A 14153-nucleotide genomic window follows, 5' to 3' on the forward strand; every position below is an offset into this window, starting at 1 on the left:
GTGGTCCGTGTGCTGCCTTGGTACTTTTTCCTCCTTAGCCCTGCCTGACTGCTATCAGAAATGCAAAGGTTCTTTCGTGCTCATTGCAGCTGATGACTTACGAACTTTTCTCGCCTACAGGTTCTTAGCAATGAGAACCTACTAACTCTGAAAAACGTGAGGCAAGAGGACGCAGGGAAATATGTCTGCCGCGCCGTCGTCCCACGTGTCGGAGCCGGGGAGAAGGAAGTCTCTCTTACCGTAAATGGTGAGTAGTGTCATCGTTGGGTCCCCCACACAAACTGGTCATGATGGCCTCCACATAGCTGCCGTCTGTAAAACGTAGACAGTAGGATGAATCTGGAGGTCTGAGGTCAACAGCAACAACAAGAAAGCAATTTGTCACTGTAGTCAGCATTCTGTTTCCGTTGTAGCTCACAGACGCCATTCACTGAGAAACTTCTAACATAACATTCTGCTTCTCTTCAGCAGTCTTTCATTTGATATATCATTTTCTTGAAAACGTGGTTAATTTACAGCGCGGGCCTTGAATTATAATGCCCGCCAATAGATGTAGCACATAAAACCGGTACAAAAACATGTTCATGCAGATTAAGCTTCCTAACCAAACTAATTTGATGCACAGTACACAGTCCTTTCATTAGATCTCACTACTGTGAAGCCTTTCCATAATAAAAGAAAAAAAAAATTAAAATCAACACAAACTGGCCTTTTCAGGACATGGTCTTACATTTCATAAACAGGTGAAATGTGCTTAAATGCTAATTAGATTCAGCATGAGTCACAGGGAGGCTGCCTTTTTCTGAGGCACTGACTAACTAATGAATACCAGCCTTGGTGGGAGACCTGGCAACTCTCAAACAAATGACTTCATTATCAGTGCTTGATATTCATGGAGCATGCTTCAGCATGGCAGAGGGTCTGAGTTGTGGGATTTACATGTTGTTGTTTTTTTTACATCCCCCTGTGTCCATCTGTGAGAAACCTGGACAAAATACAAGACCTAAAAAGAAGGATATTGTTAACACTTGCACTGGATCGTTGCGCACTTTGAAAGCTAACAAAATGCTTCGCCTGTAAGCAACTCTCATGCTGATTTGGGGATGAAGATATTTCAAGTGGCAAACATGCAGTTTAAAGGTTTCCCTTTTCACAAACCCAGACACTGGTTTTGCATATCAGAGGGAACGAGATACCAGCATTCCCTCAAGCAAAGGATCAGAACCATGACTTTCTCTGAACCGCAAGGAGGCCCCTCGTTCTGGGAAAGGAATTAAGTCTAAACCCTTGCAAGAGAGGAAAATTCACGTCTCCTTCTATTGTCTCCCATTCCTTTGATAGCAACCTAGTGTGTCATTCTCTTTGCAGCTTTATTATTTACACTGAATACGTTTCACCCACTGTACTCGCTGTTATTTTGATTGCACCTCTTTTTTTTTTCTTCTCAACTAATGGAGATTGTGTTGTTTTTCAAAATGATGCCATGAAAGAAAGATGATGGACTGTTTTAATAAAGATTACAACACAACTCAGGGCACTCTGGGAAACCTGCGGCAAAGCTGAGATGACATGTTTACTTGGTCTCTGTAGAAATCCTCCAAGTGAATTTGGAATGCCCTGCAGTCTTTTTTATTTCTTAATGCTCTTTGTTCTTTGCCTTTTTTGTGTATCTCCAACCTCCGCGCTCGAATTGTCATTTGACATTCAAAGCCTCCATTCTTTTTAGCCTTCTGAATAATTGAATTCCATCTCTTCTTCCCAACTTTCTGAGGAATCTTGAGTCAATTCTCACCCAGACCTTGAGGCAAATCAGATAGTCCGACTGTGCAAACACCGCGGTTGAAGTGGCGTCGTGTGGGGAGCTCTCACCCGATATTCATTGATTGCCCCATGCCACCATCTCATCCACAAATGAACCTCGCTTCTCGTCGGCCCTTTTTTACCCCCAACATCATCGACTGTCAGATGCACACAATTGATTCCGACCACGATTTCCTAAGATAGCAGATGTGCAGGGTTTGTCAGCAGGATTGCTGTGGCACAATAACAGATCAGGGAAGGAAAGCTGCACCACATTTCTAGTATTCATGATGTGATGGCATCTGTTGCACTTTTTGCTGCTTTTGTATTATTTGTTTTTCCCGCAGTCATCCGCTGATTCCTTAAAGCCATCATTTAAATTACATGTGTTTATAATTTGTCATCCCCTCTGCCTCCCCCAGTCGTTTTGTGTCACCGACTCCCACTGTGGCATACCCACGTGAGCATGAGGATTTTTCTTTCCCTGGGGAAGAATGTAATTTAATTATAATCAAACAGCTAGCAGGGGAAGCAGTTTGTGTTTAAATCACTAATGGATATATATTGCTTACTGCAGTCAACCATTTTTCAGAATGGATTCGTTTCTCGGGGTTCAAACGCAAAGTTGGAAAGTGGCTTAATGCATGTAGGACAGTCTGGGACGTTTTAATTGCCTGTTGTTTAGCACAAATTATTACTGCAAACTGTCTAAATTTTTATCATCCTGATGAGATGGGAGTAACAGACCATTTCTGGGATGCTTGAAAATATTTAACTTTTAAGCTATAGGCCATCTATTTACACTGTAAGTAATTCATCCATGTGTCAGTAAGTTTTTTACTTTGTGTGGGCAAAATGACACTCAAATGAGCCCAGTGCAACTGAAGGAGGGAGTGACGGCTGGAAAATCCTGCAATATCCCACAGAACACTGGCTTTTTTTTAGTTCCTAGACTCTCTTTATATAGCTGGGTAATTAGCAGTCCTGCATTTTTAAAACTGGATGTTATATCATGAAAGATTAAAAAAAAAAAACTCTGCATTTGGGATGTAGCAAATGTAATCTAACCAGTTCAACTTCTGCTGTGTGTAAAAGAATAACTTCAAACACCACACGCTGTCTGCTCAGCTCAAGCTATATTTTTGAGCCGTTTATGCCCCATTTTTAAAACCAGGGTGATTCATTTAAAGGTTTTGGCTTGTACAGAAGATTACATCAGCTACTCTAATTTTAGATTTTAATGTCTTACTCATTTTGGGGTATAAAATATAAATGCACAGGTTTGTTTTTTTTTTTTTTTGTTTTTACTTTCTGTAATCTTCATAAGCCCAACTAGATGAGTGTTGTGCAAGAAATATTTTCAATTAAAAAATGACCTTCATTCTAAAACTGAAAGAAGTCAAACTTAAAGAAAAATTGGACAAATGGATAACTTAGAAAATGTCAATAACTGAAAGAACTGCAATAACTATGAAAACTGGTAACTGTTCCCCGTGTTTAATTGTCCATTTTGTTTTACTTTTTTTGTTTTTTTTCTTTGGTGGGTGTTTTTTTTTTGTCTGTTTATTTAAAAAAATAAGGAAAACAACTTATTAAAAAATAAAGCAAAAAGCACAGCTGGAGCAAACGCTGCATATAGATGCCGATTACAGTGCACTTACTTATAGGATTTGCAATTGAGATATTTTTGTTCTAAAGGCAATTAGCTAGAATGGAAGACATTATATATTTTACCTAGCATACAGAGGAGGCTCTTGCTGCATGGATGTACAGAGGGAGAGATTTGAATAAAGCAGCAGTCTATATGCGTTTGGCCCACAAGCCACAGATGCTGCTTCTTAACTAATTAGGGTGTTGCTGGAAACAAGGAACATTAAAATAAAAAAATACCTCGGTGTGTATTTTGTTTAATCATTTTTACACAAATAAAACCAAGCTGACTATTTACTTGTGGTAAGTGAAAGCACAGTTGGAAAGCTATGTGTTGTAACTTTTATTATTTGAAAAAAAAAAAATCGAAGCTTCAGCATTTAAACAGCAGCGTGGGGTTGGACTCTGCTCTTTCTACAAAGTTTAGACATTTAAAACACACACGCACACTGTTAGGCAGTGTTTCGCACTGCCTAGCACACACACGCACGCACACACACACACACATACACGTACGTATATATCAAATACAAAGTAGAAACATGTAGCCCTTCACATCTAATTTTTTATTTGCAATAAAATATTTGTTTAGAAGTAGCGAACAAAACTCTCTGCTGTTAGATGATAATGAGTTTGTGCCACACTTTGTTTCTCTGTATGAACTCTTTGCAGAGATGTTGTCCGTAAATTGTGAATCTTATTTCAGCTCCAGTTTTAAGCGCTATGTTTGACCAGAAAATAAAACCGCGAGTGTTTGTGGCCTGTGGCGGTGGTATTAAGTTACTCGGAGTGTGTTTCATGATCTCTAGTGGAGAAGATTCAGATCTTGTTTTTAATCAGCCCAGTCGAAGAAAGAGATAATAATTTACAACTTCGCCAAATCTACTCTGACTTAATGTAGGTGATGGGATGCAGTGAAGCTGAAGTTCTACTTTTTGTAGGTTTATTTGCTTTTTACAGGTACAGATTTAAATCAACAACTCACTTGCTGATAATTATTTAAATGAAAATAAAACTATTTTCTTTCCATGCCCAAATGCCCAAATGAGCATTACATTTCTACGTATTCTATTGTTAATGTATTTGCACAAACGGGTCCTAATGCTATTATTTATGACAAATTCATGTGTCAGTTTGTGTTTTTTTTTTTTTTTTTTTTTTGACAAAAACATGAACTGACTCTGATTGACAGGTTTAGTGGGAAACCTCTCAGTGGAAATCATGGCTATGAATGAGCAAAACATTGACAGTCTCACTTGTTTCTGTTTTTTTCCCCTTTGCAAAAAAAAAAGGAAAATAAGTGCATAGAAATCCTTAGAACCACACGGAGGCAGAGGGGGAAATGTCAAGCAAATGTCTAACTTAAGGGAAGGAAATGTTAGCTGTGGCATTTTGACACCCACACTGATATTGTGTAATCAGCTTGCAATGTCCACTCTTGAGGCAACACCTCCTCAAATGAGCGAGGAAAACATTGCACCTAACATTTTGATTACCTTCCCTGCTGCCTAGCATTGATGTTGTAGTGCCACCCACCTCCCTATTATGAACATGTTTGTGCTCTGATCAGACAGTGCAAGTAGCAAACACATGCATTCATAACACACACACGCAAACTCTTTTAACCCAGCCTGTGTGATAAAGATATCTAATTATATACCTAATTTGCAGCTCAGATCCATAGAATAAATCCTCCCCAGCCATTAAAACCAACAAAGCAACTGATCTTGCAGACAACTGGAGTTAATGCTAACCATGTACATTCAATTTTATAATCAGGAGGTAATGCATGTAAATGACACCTGTCAAACACATCATGTATTGTAGACAGTAGCATATACTTTCTGTATGTGCAGGTAAACTTGTTGAGGAAGAGGATCAGCTTTTGCTGTATTTATCATAGATTGTCTGCAGCATTCAGCATGCAGCAGTAGCAGCGTTACAGCATCCTCCAGAAGCATACCAAGACACCATCTGGCAAAGTCTCATTAAAATGCTAATTCATTTTAATAAGAGACAGGTAATAAACTGCAATTATGTATCGTCGGCGAGATGGCAGAGAGCAGGAGTTTGAGGAAGTCGGCAGGGATGTGAGTTATCTTGCTAATCAAGAATCTATCTCGCTTACCCCCCACGTTAAACCACATCCTTAACCTTAACCGTCTCATATGTGATATAACGTTTGGTTTGAACTGGGTTTCAGGACAATGGGATCCTCTTATGTGGAAACTTTTCTGTTATTAGATACCAAAAGCTGGGATCATTCTTGGTTTTTCCTCAGTATCTTCTTTAATCAAGCCCCAAAAACAGAATCTTCACACTGCATTTGGTTAAATATGAAGTAGTTTATATCTACAATGAAAAAAAAAAAAAAACTTTAGATTCCATATTTACATTGTTTTTGCCATACCTAATAATGTCAGACAAGTTGGGTTACTTACTTTGGTAGATAACTCAGACGTGTCAAACTGGTGGTGGAAAGACAGAAAGACAGAAATAAGAGCAGAAAAAAGTACATCCAAGTAACAGATGGGACACATACTACATTAGAGAGCAGAGTTGAAAAGTTCATTTATTTCACTAATTCAATTTAAAAAGTAAAATATTTTGGGGGGGTTTCAAGTGGTTCAATTTTAAATTTGAACCACTCCAAATTTAAAATTGAAGAGACTGTAGGACAAAAGGTTGTGGTTAAAGAAGCTGCCGGTTCAAAGAGTACTGACTCAGAGGACATTTAGTGACTCAGAGGACATTTAGTGACTCAGAGGACATTTAGTGACTCAGAGGACATTTAGTGACTCAGAGCACATTTAGTGGAAAGTTGGATGGAAGAAAAATTGTGGCCCAAAAAAGCGCACAACCAACAAGCATAACCACAAGCTTCACGGGGTTGTGAAACTAAGTCTACCGTAAAGGCTCACACGGTGTTGATTGCAACTGGGGCCAGAGTTTAAAGCCCCCACGTGTGTATCAAGACCGTGGGCAACAACTGTTGCATTCCTCGTGGCTAGCTATTCTTGAACTGGAGACATTTCTACATTAAAAATCCTTTTTCTCTTAGGTCTTATGTATCATTAACATTTTCTGAGGAATTATTTTTTTGTTTTGATTCACTGTAAATTATAATCATTTGTCAATCACTTGAAGTACGTCAGTCTTGTAAACTGAATCAGTGCATGAGTTTTACTTTTTGAATTAATTGACTGAAGTGAAGGACTTTAACAAGGATATTCCAACTCATTAAGATCCCCCTTTAAACAAATGTAATTTATAAAAATTTTTTTTACAGTTTTACTCTATTGAACACATTGACGATCAAGTGTGAACTCACCCGAATGATGGAATAGATTGGATGTGATTGTCTGCATATTGCTGTCACCTGGTGTGAGCATCTTCCTGTCCAGATGGTGAGCAGTCCAGCCGCTTAGGCTGAGCTGCCCTTGTCTGGTGAGGTTTTGTACCTGGACCAAAGCTGAAGATCCAGCTGCTTGAAGCCCTTGCCAGTTGCTCTTGTTGATTTAACAAGCTTATTATCAGACACATCTGTTATTTAGTGTGTCATTAGTTAATATGAATTAGACAAAACAAATAGCACAGCTAAAAAGGGAATCTCAAATAAACAGTGTTTATTTATTTATTTGCATTCACACACACACAAAAAAAAGCTCAGATTTGTGAAGCTTTATTTAGTGACCTGCTCGTGCAGGGTTAAGCTCTGCTGGAGGCAAAATGATTGCATTGGGACTCTGAAAAGCAGGCTACGTGACAAGAACAACGGTATTGTCTAATTTTAGTTGATCATTCTACATTATGCTCTAAAGGACAGCGTTTATCACATTTGGAAAAATCAAGCATGGACTGTATTGGCGCATTCTTGATCCACACCGAGGTCTAGCTCACTATTTACCTGATTCAATCCATCTGGGGTAAAACTGTTAGGCATGGATGAGACATGTGCATTACACAGAGATCCAATCTGTCTTGGGAGTCTTGAATTAGTGAGTACTTCAGCAGTCGCTGCTTGGAACAGAAGACATTTTGTAGTCTAATCTACCAGCAAGAACCTAATTGAGCGGAATTATCATATGACCTGGAACTGAAAATGTCTTTAAATATTCATGTTTCAATTTCTGTGTGTTTATTTTTTTTATTTATTTTTTTTTTCAGGGCCACCTACCATATCCAGCACACAGACTCAGCAAGCATTACATGGAGAGAAAGGTCAAATCAAATGTTTCATTCGAAGTACGCCTCCACCGGACCGCATTGTGAGTACATTTAGGTTGACTTACGCTTTTCATCACATTTACGCTTCAAACATTCCTCACTGTCATTGCGAACCAAGAACAAAAAATATCTCTTATTTCATATGAAACTTTGATATATAATAAATATAAAAAGGTAAAAATCCCCAGATTTTCAAGTTGTTTAAAAAAGGGGGCATTAATCTACAGTATTAATGTTGTGATTTTTGAGCATCATTTGTAATACTTCACTATACCAAATATTATGCATTTTTATGTCAGATTATTTAATAAGAATAAGCTGCGAGAAAATGTTTGTTTCAGAGAATTCATAAAGCCGCTGGTTAGAAAATGTTTAAACAAGGTCCAAACACTGAAAGTGTTTCATTTTTTAAATGGATGTCTTGTCATAAAGCAGCAAATGAGGTACTAAATCAATTTTTTTTCATTTTTTTTTTTCAGTCTGGGCCAGTTGTCTTTATTCAAATATAAACTTTGTTTCTGACTCTTTCATCTTCTTTAAACCATGCTTTTTTCTCTCTCTCTGCCCTGTAAATAATGAAACAAAGTAGTTTGTTTTATTTATTTATTTGTTTTAGTTTGCACAGACAAACAAACTACTGTTTGTTTGTCTGTGCAAATAGACAGTAGTTTGCAGGGACTTCATGCAAACTGTTGCATGAAGTCCCTGAACCATCAAACTCGTCTGTTTAAAGAGTGGGAAGACTACATACATTTTACATTAAATCTGATTAGGATTAATAAAGTCAGATTACTGAACAGGCAAGTAAACAAATGGACACAACATACTTTTTTTCCTCAATAAGCATACTCCACTAGAAGGATTTTATTGATATTCTAATATTTACAAGTGTTTGAACCAGCAGAAGCCACAACTAGCTTTTATACGTTGTCCAGTCTAAAGCGCATTGACTGCTTCTTTTTAAGTCTTATCACTGTCAACTTCTGTGACATACACAACTACTTATTGAGATGACAAAAACCCTCCTCAAATAAATGTTTCTTTTGTCGATTGTGACACCATGCAGTGCACCCTGCAATGTGCTTTTGTTTTGTTTACATAGAAAATTCATCAAGGCAATAATTTGCTACACTTATGTTGTTAAATGCTCATTTTAGTACCATCACAAGAACATCACAAGAAAAACACATTTCACAGAACGATAGGCAAAGAGTAGTCTTAATTCAAATTCTTCTAAAAACCCATGGGAATAGTCATTGTAAAAACATGCAAAAAGTCTTCAAAGGTACATCAAGTTTTCTCAAGTGAAGAAACGCATAATGTATCTAAAAGTGATTACTAGGAAGTTGAAGTCGGACGATCATGTAGAGAAGAAGAAAATCCATCCATCCATCCATCCATCCATCCATCCAGCCAGCCAGCCAGCCATTGATCCATCCATCCATCCATCCATCCATCCATCCATCCATCCATGGCATGGTTTCTTGCAGCCAAAGAGGAAAATGCTATAATCACCTTTTAAAAAGTGTGGACCACTTTTAAATTTGCTATGAATCTACAAAGCACATATATAGTGAGGTTGACATTATTTTACATTTTAGAAAATGTATTAAAAGATGGCACTTCAAAATGTGTTTTAATATATAGCAAGATCAAAAGATAATCTGCAGATTGACCTTTGCTGGGAAAGTATGAAGGCCAGTGGTTAAGAAAGCCTTGGCTCATCTTCGCTCTTCTGTTTTTATGTGTTTGTGACTTACACTGGATTTCTACATTCATTTTGAATCCAGTCCGGTCAGTAACCCCTGCAACTATTTTATCAGGCCTGGTCATGGAAGGAAACTGTTCTGGAGTCTGGAACCTCTGGCCGCTACACTGTGGAGACTGTCAACACAGAGGAGGGAGTCATTTCAACACTCACCATGAGCAACATCGTCCCAGCCGACTTTCAGACCATCTACAACTGCACAGCGTGGAACAGCTTTGGCTCTGACACAGAGATCATACGCCTTAAGGAACAAGGTGGGAGCCAAGGTTCGACAGGTTCCACCTTCCTCTTTTCATATGCAGTGCTCGTTGGTGTCTAGATAGTAGCTGTAGGTAGTCTGTCAGCTGTAATATTTTGTGTGTATCGCTGTGGTTGATTCCATCTGAACGACTGAATTTGTGAATATACAGTGCGAGAGTGATGCCGTCATATATATAAAAAAAAAATCTATATGTTTTATATTTTGTTTATTTAAAAGTTAATCTTCAGAGTTCAGCACAGTTCCTGTCAGCTTGTCCCTACCTTTTCAAGGTATGGTTGCATATCAAAACATGTGTATGGGTTTAGATGTGAGAAAATTAGAATTTCATAGATAAAAAAAAACTAAAACACAGACCTTTAATAAATATAACAAGACCCTGTTTCGAATAGCAGAGGTAAATAAGAATGAAGATGGTAGGATTTTAGCTGTTTCTTCGTTATTATTTTTTTCTTTTCTTAAGTGTTGTAATAAATATTAGCTTAATCGATTATATAGTATTTTGGGCTGCTATCAATTAGGGCTACTCCAAGCTTTTAGCATGCAGAGGAAAGACAATTATTTTTAGTGCACAGGCTGATATGAACTTTTGCTTTCATCAGCCTTAGGATGACATTTGGTGGTTTATGTATATTATGTCAGCGTTGCAACAAACACTTACAAAAAGTTCATAGGAGCCTGGATTGGCTGAAAATCAAATTGCATATGCTACTACAGAGAAGCATAGATAGGTGGTGCTGAAGCATTTTTAATGAAGCTGCATATTTTTTAATACTCTAAGAAATATAACCATTCTTTTTCTCCAGTATAGCAAAAGTCACATTTCTTCTAGTCTCTTCTTGCAAACAATTAATAGCACATTGTTAATATAAATAAAAAGTGAATAAGTGCTTTTGTGTTGTTAAAAGATCACCTATTATTTTGCATTTGCTTAAAACAGAAGATATTCATAAATGTGAACTGGGACCTTTTACTTGCACAACAGCCTATAAATACATGCCCTCTGGTTCAGTCTTTTCCCAGATGCAATGATCTGTTCCAGAGCGCACAAACATGATTATCCTTAAATGGATGCAGAAACGCTTCCACTCTATTCAATGAAAATTACAGCACTATGTAAAATGGTTCTAGTAGCCCGAGTGAGTGTAAATTAAATTTTATCAGACCGGACAGTGAGAAAATAAAAGGAAAATGTTTACCCACGGTAATTAGTTTTAGTTTGGATTTGCTGCTGGTAGAGCGTACGGCTTCCTATTTGCAACATTGTTCTCGTCTATTTCTACAACGTGCTGCCGCAGACAATTAAAAATAAGCCAAAGAAACCATCTTCACAATGACTGTTTGATATCACGCGCTCTCCTGCCATGTCCAATGTTCGGTATGAATGTGTGATATTTGTGGCGCTGTATTATAGAAGGACATGTCTTGATGTTGCTTTCTACAGAATCTCTCCCAGTGGCTGTGATCATCGGCATCGCCGTGGGAGCTTTCGTCGCCTTCATTGTCCTAATGGGCACCATCAGCGCGTTCTGCTGCACCCGCTCCCAGAGAAGTATGTCTCCTTTATGCTTTTGTCTCCACCAAAGCATGCATGCCAGAGCGCGGTTTTGTGCCTGAGCATTTCTGGAAAAAATGTCCATCTGTTTAAATTTATAGATGGGGGCAAATGTGTTGTCGCCTCCAGAATGGATATGTAAAAAGCCTAAAAATAAATTCTGGTTTTCTTGAACAAATATGTATTTATTTATTTTTTATATAGTGGAATATACTGGAAAAAAGTTATCTTTTCATTTCCACAGTTTTATTCCGTGAGGAGGAAAATCTAATTGAATAATTGTTACTGGTGGCACCATGCTATAAGACTTCACAAGGATACAGAGAGAAGGATCTCTGACATTCCTCTTTACATTATCTCTCCAGACTATCCAAAGTCCTGGCTCTCTTATGATCTCTTCTGTTCAGCTAATCTCACACATTTTTTTAGGCTTTAATGACCTTCATTGAAGAGTAAATAGACAGAAAATAAATGGGAGAAAGAAAGATAAGAAATGATGTAAAAGACCTGAGACCAGAGGTCAAGCCCAGGACAACTGCGTTGAGGACTACAGCTTGTGCACACGGTGCACGTGCTGTATCCATTGATCCATCTAGTTTTCTATTAGATTTAGGTAGAAGGAGTAAAATGGGAACGCAAGAAGTTCGATGTAGTATCTGGTGAACCACTGTTTTATGAATTTCGTTATCCTGCTGAACGAAAAACAGAAACTATGTTTTTGGTTTTCTAGTAGCATCTCCCAGACAGTGGCAGCTGTTAATCACTAGGTAGGGTCGTCATGTTGCAGTTGGAAAGCTGTGGTTACATTGCTACTTCTTAATTGCCTTAAGAAATGCAATTAACCTTAAGCTATGGATTGGTATACAAGTGTCCAAACAACATGGCGGGGTGAAACAGAATCATAATGCAGGCTCCTTTGAGTGGTCTGTACCACCAGAAAAGCCCTATTGTTCAGTCCAATTACATTTTCTTTTCTTACAATCTCCTACAACTGCAAAGACAAATGTATCACAGCTCCTCCTCCTTAGTTAACTGTTAGCTTGAGGTGCTTTTTCACATATTAATCTTTGTTTCACACCAGACCCAAAAGTAGCCCTAAGCTAAATCTTAGTCTCATTTGATTAAGAGCACAGGTACATAAGCATTTAGCAGACTCAGCATTTTAGGGCTGGTGATGGTAAAACAGAAAACACTTTTATTTTTTATTTTTTTAGATAACTCCTGAACAACTGGTAGGCATGTAAACAGTATTTAACAGTCGTTAGATCTACTGTCCCCAAGATGCCACTCTTTTCTGCACTTCTCTAAGAATGAACTTTGAAGGCACCTCCTTCACCACCCTGCCCAGTTTGTCTAGAGGTATATATCGGGTATATATAAATATATATACCCCAAGAAAACAAAATGTAGTTGAATCCTAATAGAAATTTCATTGCATTCCATGTAAAATTATTGTTAAGGCTACCAATAATTGTGCCAATGCCAATTTTGTTTAAAGCTAGTTTGGTCACTTTCCTCCCACTGAATAAATGTAATCAAGTCAAAGGTTGGTTCTTTCTGCGTTTGTCAGTGATTATGCTTTAACAAAACATGAATTTATCTTGAGGCTTTTTAACATTTTTCCCTGGGGTACCAGGACGTTTGTTTGCATGTGTAGATATTGCTTTGATTTAAAAAAATAAAATAAAATAAAATCAGTGCAATACAAATAACCCAAAAGATTTGTTTTTAAAAAAGATGAATCACTGGTCAAGATGGATGTTTTGTTTGTTTGTTTGTTTGTTTGTTTGTTTGGTGGTGCAGAAAGAGCCAGATTGCGATCAGGACTCATTTCATGCAATCTCAGTCTGGCCTGCACTTGTTGTGGAGGCTCTGTACATCTTCCATTGTGTTTGCTGCCACCCGCCCATAAACCAAGTGACTCAAGTTAGTTAGAGGCAGTCAGTTGCTGCCTCTATCCAAAAACCACGCTGTGTGCTACTGGTCCCTTCAGCATGTCTATTGTCTGTATACTACAGAGGAAGTGCACCTGGTTATGCCCTCACTGCCCGTCTCCATCTGTGCTCACCAGAGAGAAGTTGCAAGCAAAATTAAGACAGAAAGTAAGACCTTGTTATATGACAGAATAACATCCGCTTTGTCCCGAACAGAATGAGCCATCGTTGGGGGAAACTGCAGATTTCATTTCTGTAAAGAGAATAGATAATCTTGTGTTGGCAGGGAAACAATGTGATTAATAATGCTTTGTGTTGTTTTTCGGGAAATGGGTGCGCTCTAACAGAGCAAACCCGGGGTGTCTCTGCTAAATATTACAACGGTGCAAATTATTCTGTCAACAAATACAGATTGCCATTTGTCGCAGCTCATTAAGGTGCGTTGTTTGCGCTGTCTGTTCACGGCAGATCTGAAGGGAGTCGTGTCTGCAAAGAACGACATCCGGGTGGAGATTGTGCACAAAGACCACAACGCGGCCCGGGAAAATGAAGAACACAACTCCATGAAACAGCTGATGGTGAGTGTGAGTGTCACAGCATACTTACTTTACACTTCCTTCTTCTTTTTTTTTCTGTTTGCAAAAAGAAGTTGTCAGCTTTTATTTATTTATTTTTTCCTTTTGTTTTGCATCTGCACGTCCTTTCAGGGCCGACAACTAAATAATGAATGAACGCTACGGCTGGTTGTGTTGTTTTCCGTGGAATAAATTATGTCATGAGTAATGGACGTGGAAAAAAGGTATCTAGACTGAACGTGTGTTTTAGTCCCGGGAATGATTTTTTTCGTTGTGTACCGTCGGTTACATGAAAGGAGCAAACCAGAGTCGACATATAAAGGTGCATACTATGTGATCCTTTCAGAGATTTCCTATCTACATGTCTTATTGGCTCAGCAGAGTA

The 14153-nt window shown here is 38.2% G+C and overlaps 1 protein-coding gene across 1 annotated transcript in view; it reads left to right on the forward strand.

The window, feature by feature from the left end:
- Positions 1–14153, forward strand: part of LOC106930561 (kirre like nephrin family adhesion molecule 3) — a 58764-nt gene that overhangs the window by 41876 nt on the left and 2735 nt on the right. Inside the window, exons 7-11 of the mRNA XM_088012120.1 lie at positions 121–247; positions 7618–7718; positions 9501–9699; positions 11149–11256; positions 13662–13771. Coding sequence (XP_087868246.1) covers positions 121–247; positions 7618–7718; positions 9501–9699; positions 11149–11256; positions 13662–13771 — 645 coding nt within the window. The remainder of the gene's footprint in view (positions 1–120; positions 248–7617; positions 7719–9500; positions 9700–11148; positions 11257–13661; positions 13772–14153) is intronic.

This window comes from Poecilia mexicana, unplaced genomic scaffold, assembly GCF_051168715.1.
Source record: "Poecilia mexicana isolate PSO_F unplaced genomic scaffold, ASM5116871v1 scaffold_13, whole genome shotgun sequence".
NCBI classification, from domain to species: Eukaryota; Metazoa; Chordata; class Actinopteri; order Cyprinodontiformes; family Poeciliidae; genus Poecilia; species Poecilia mexicana.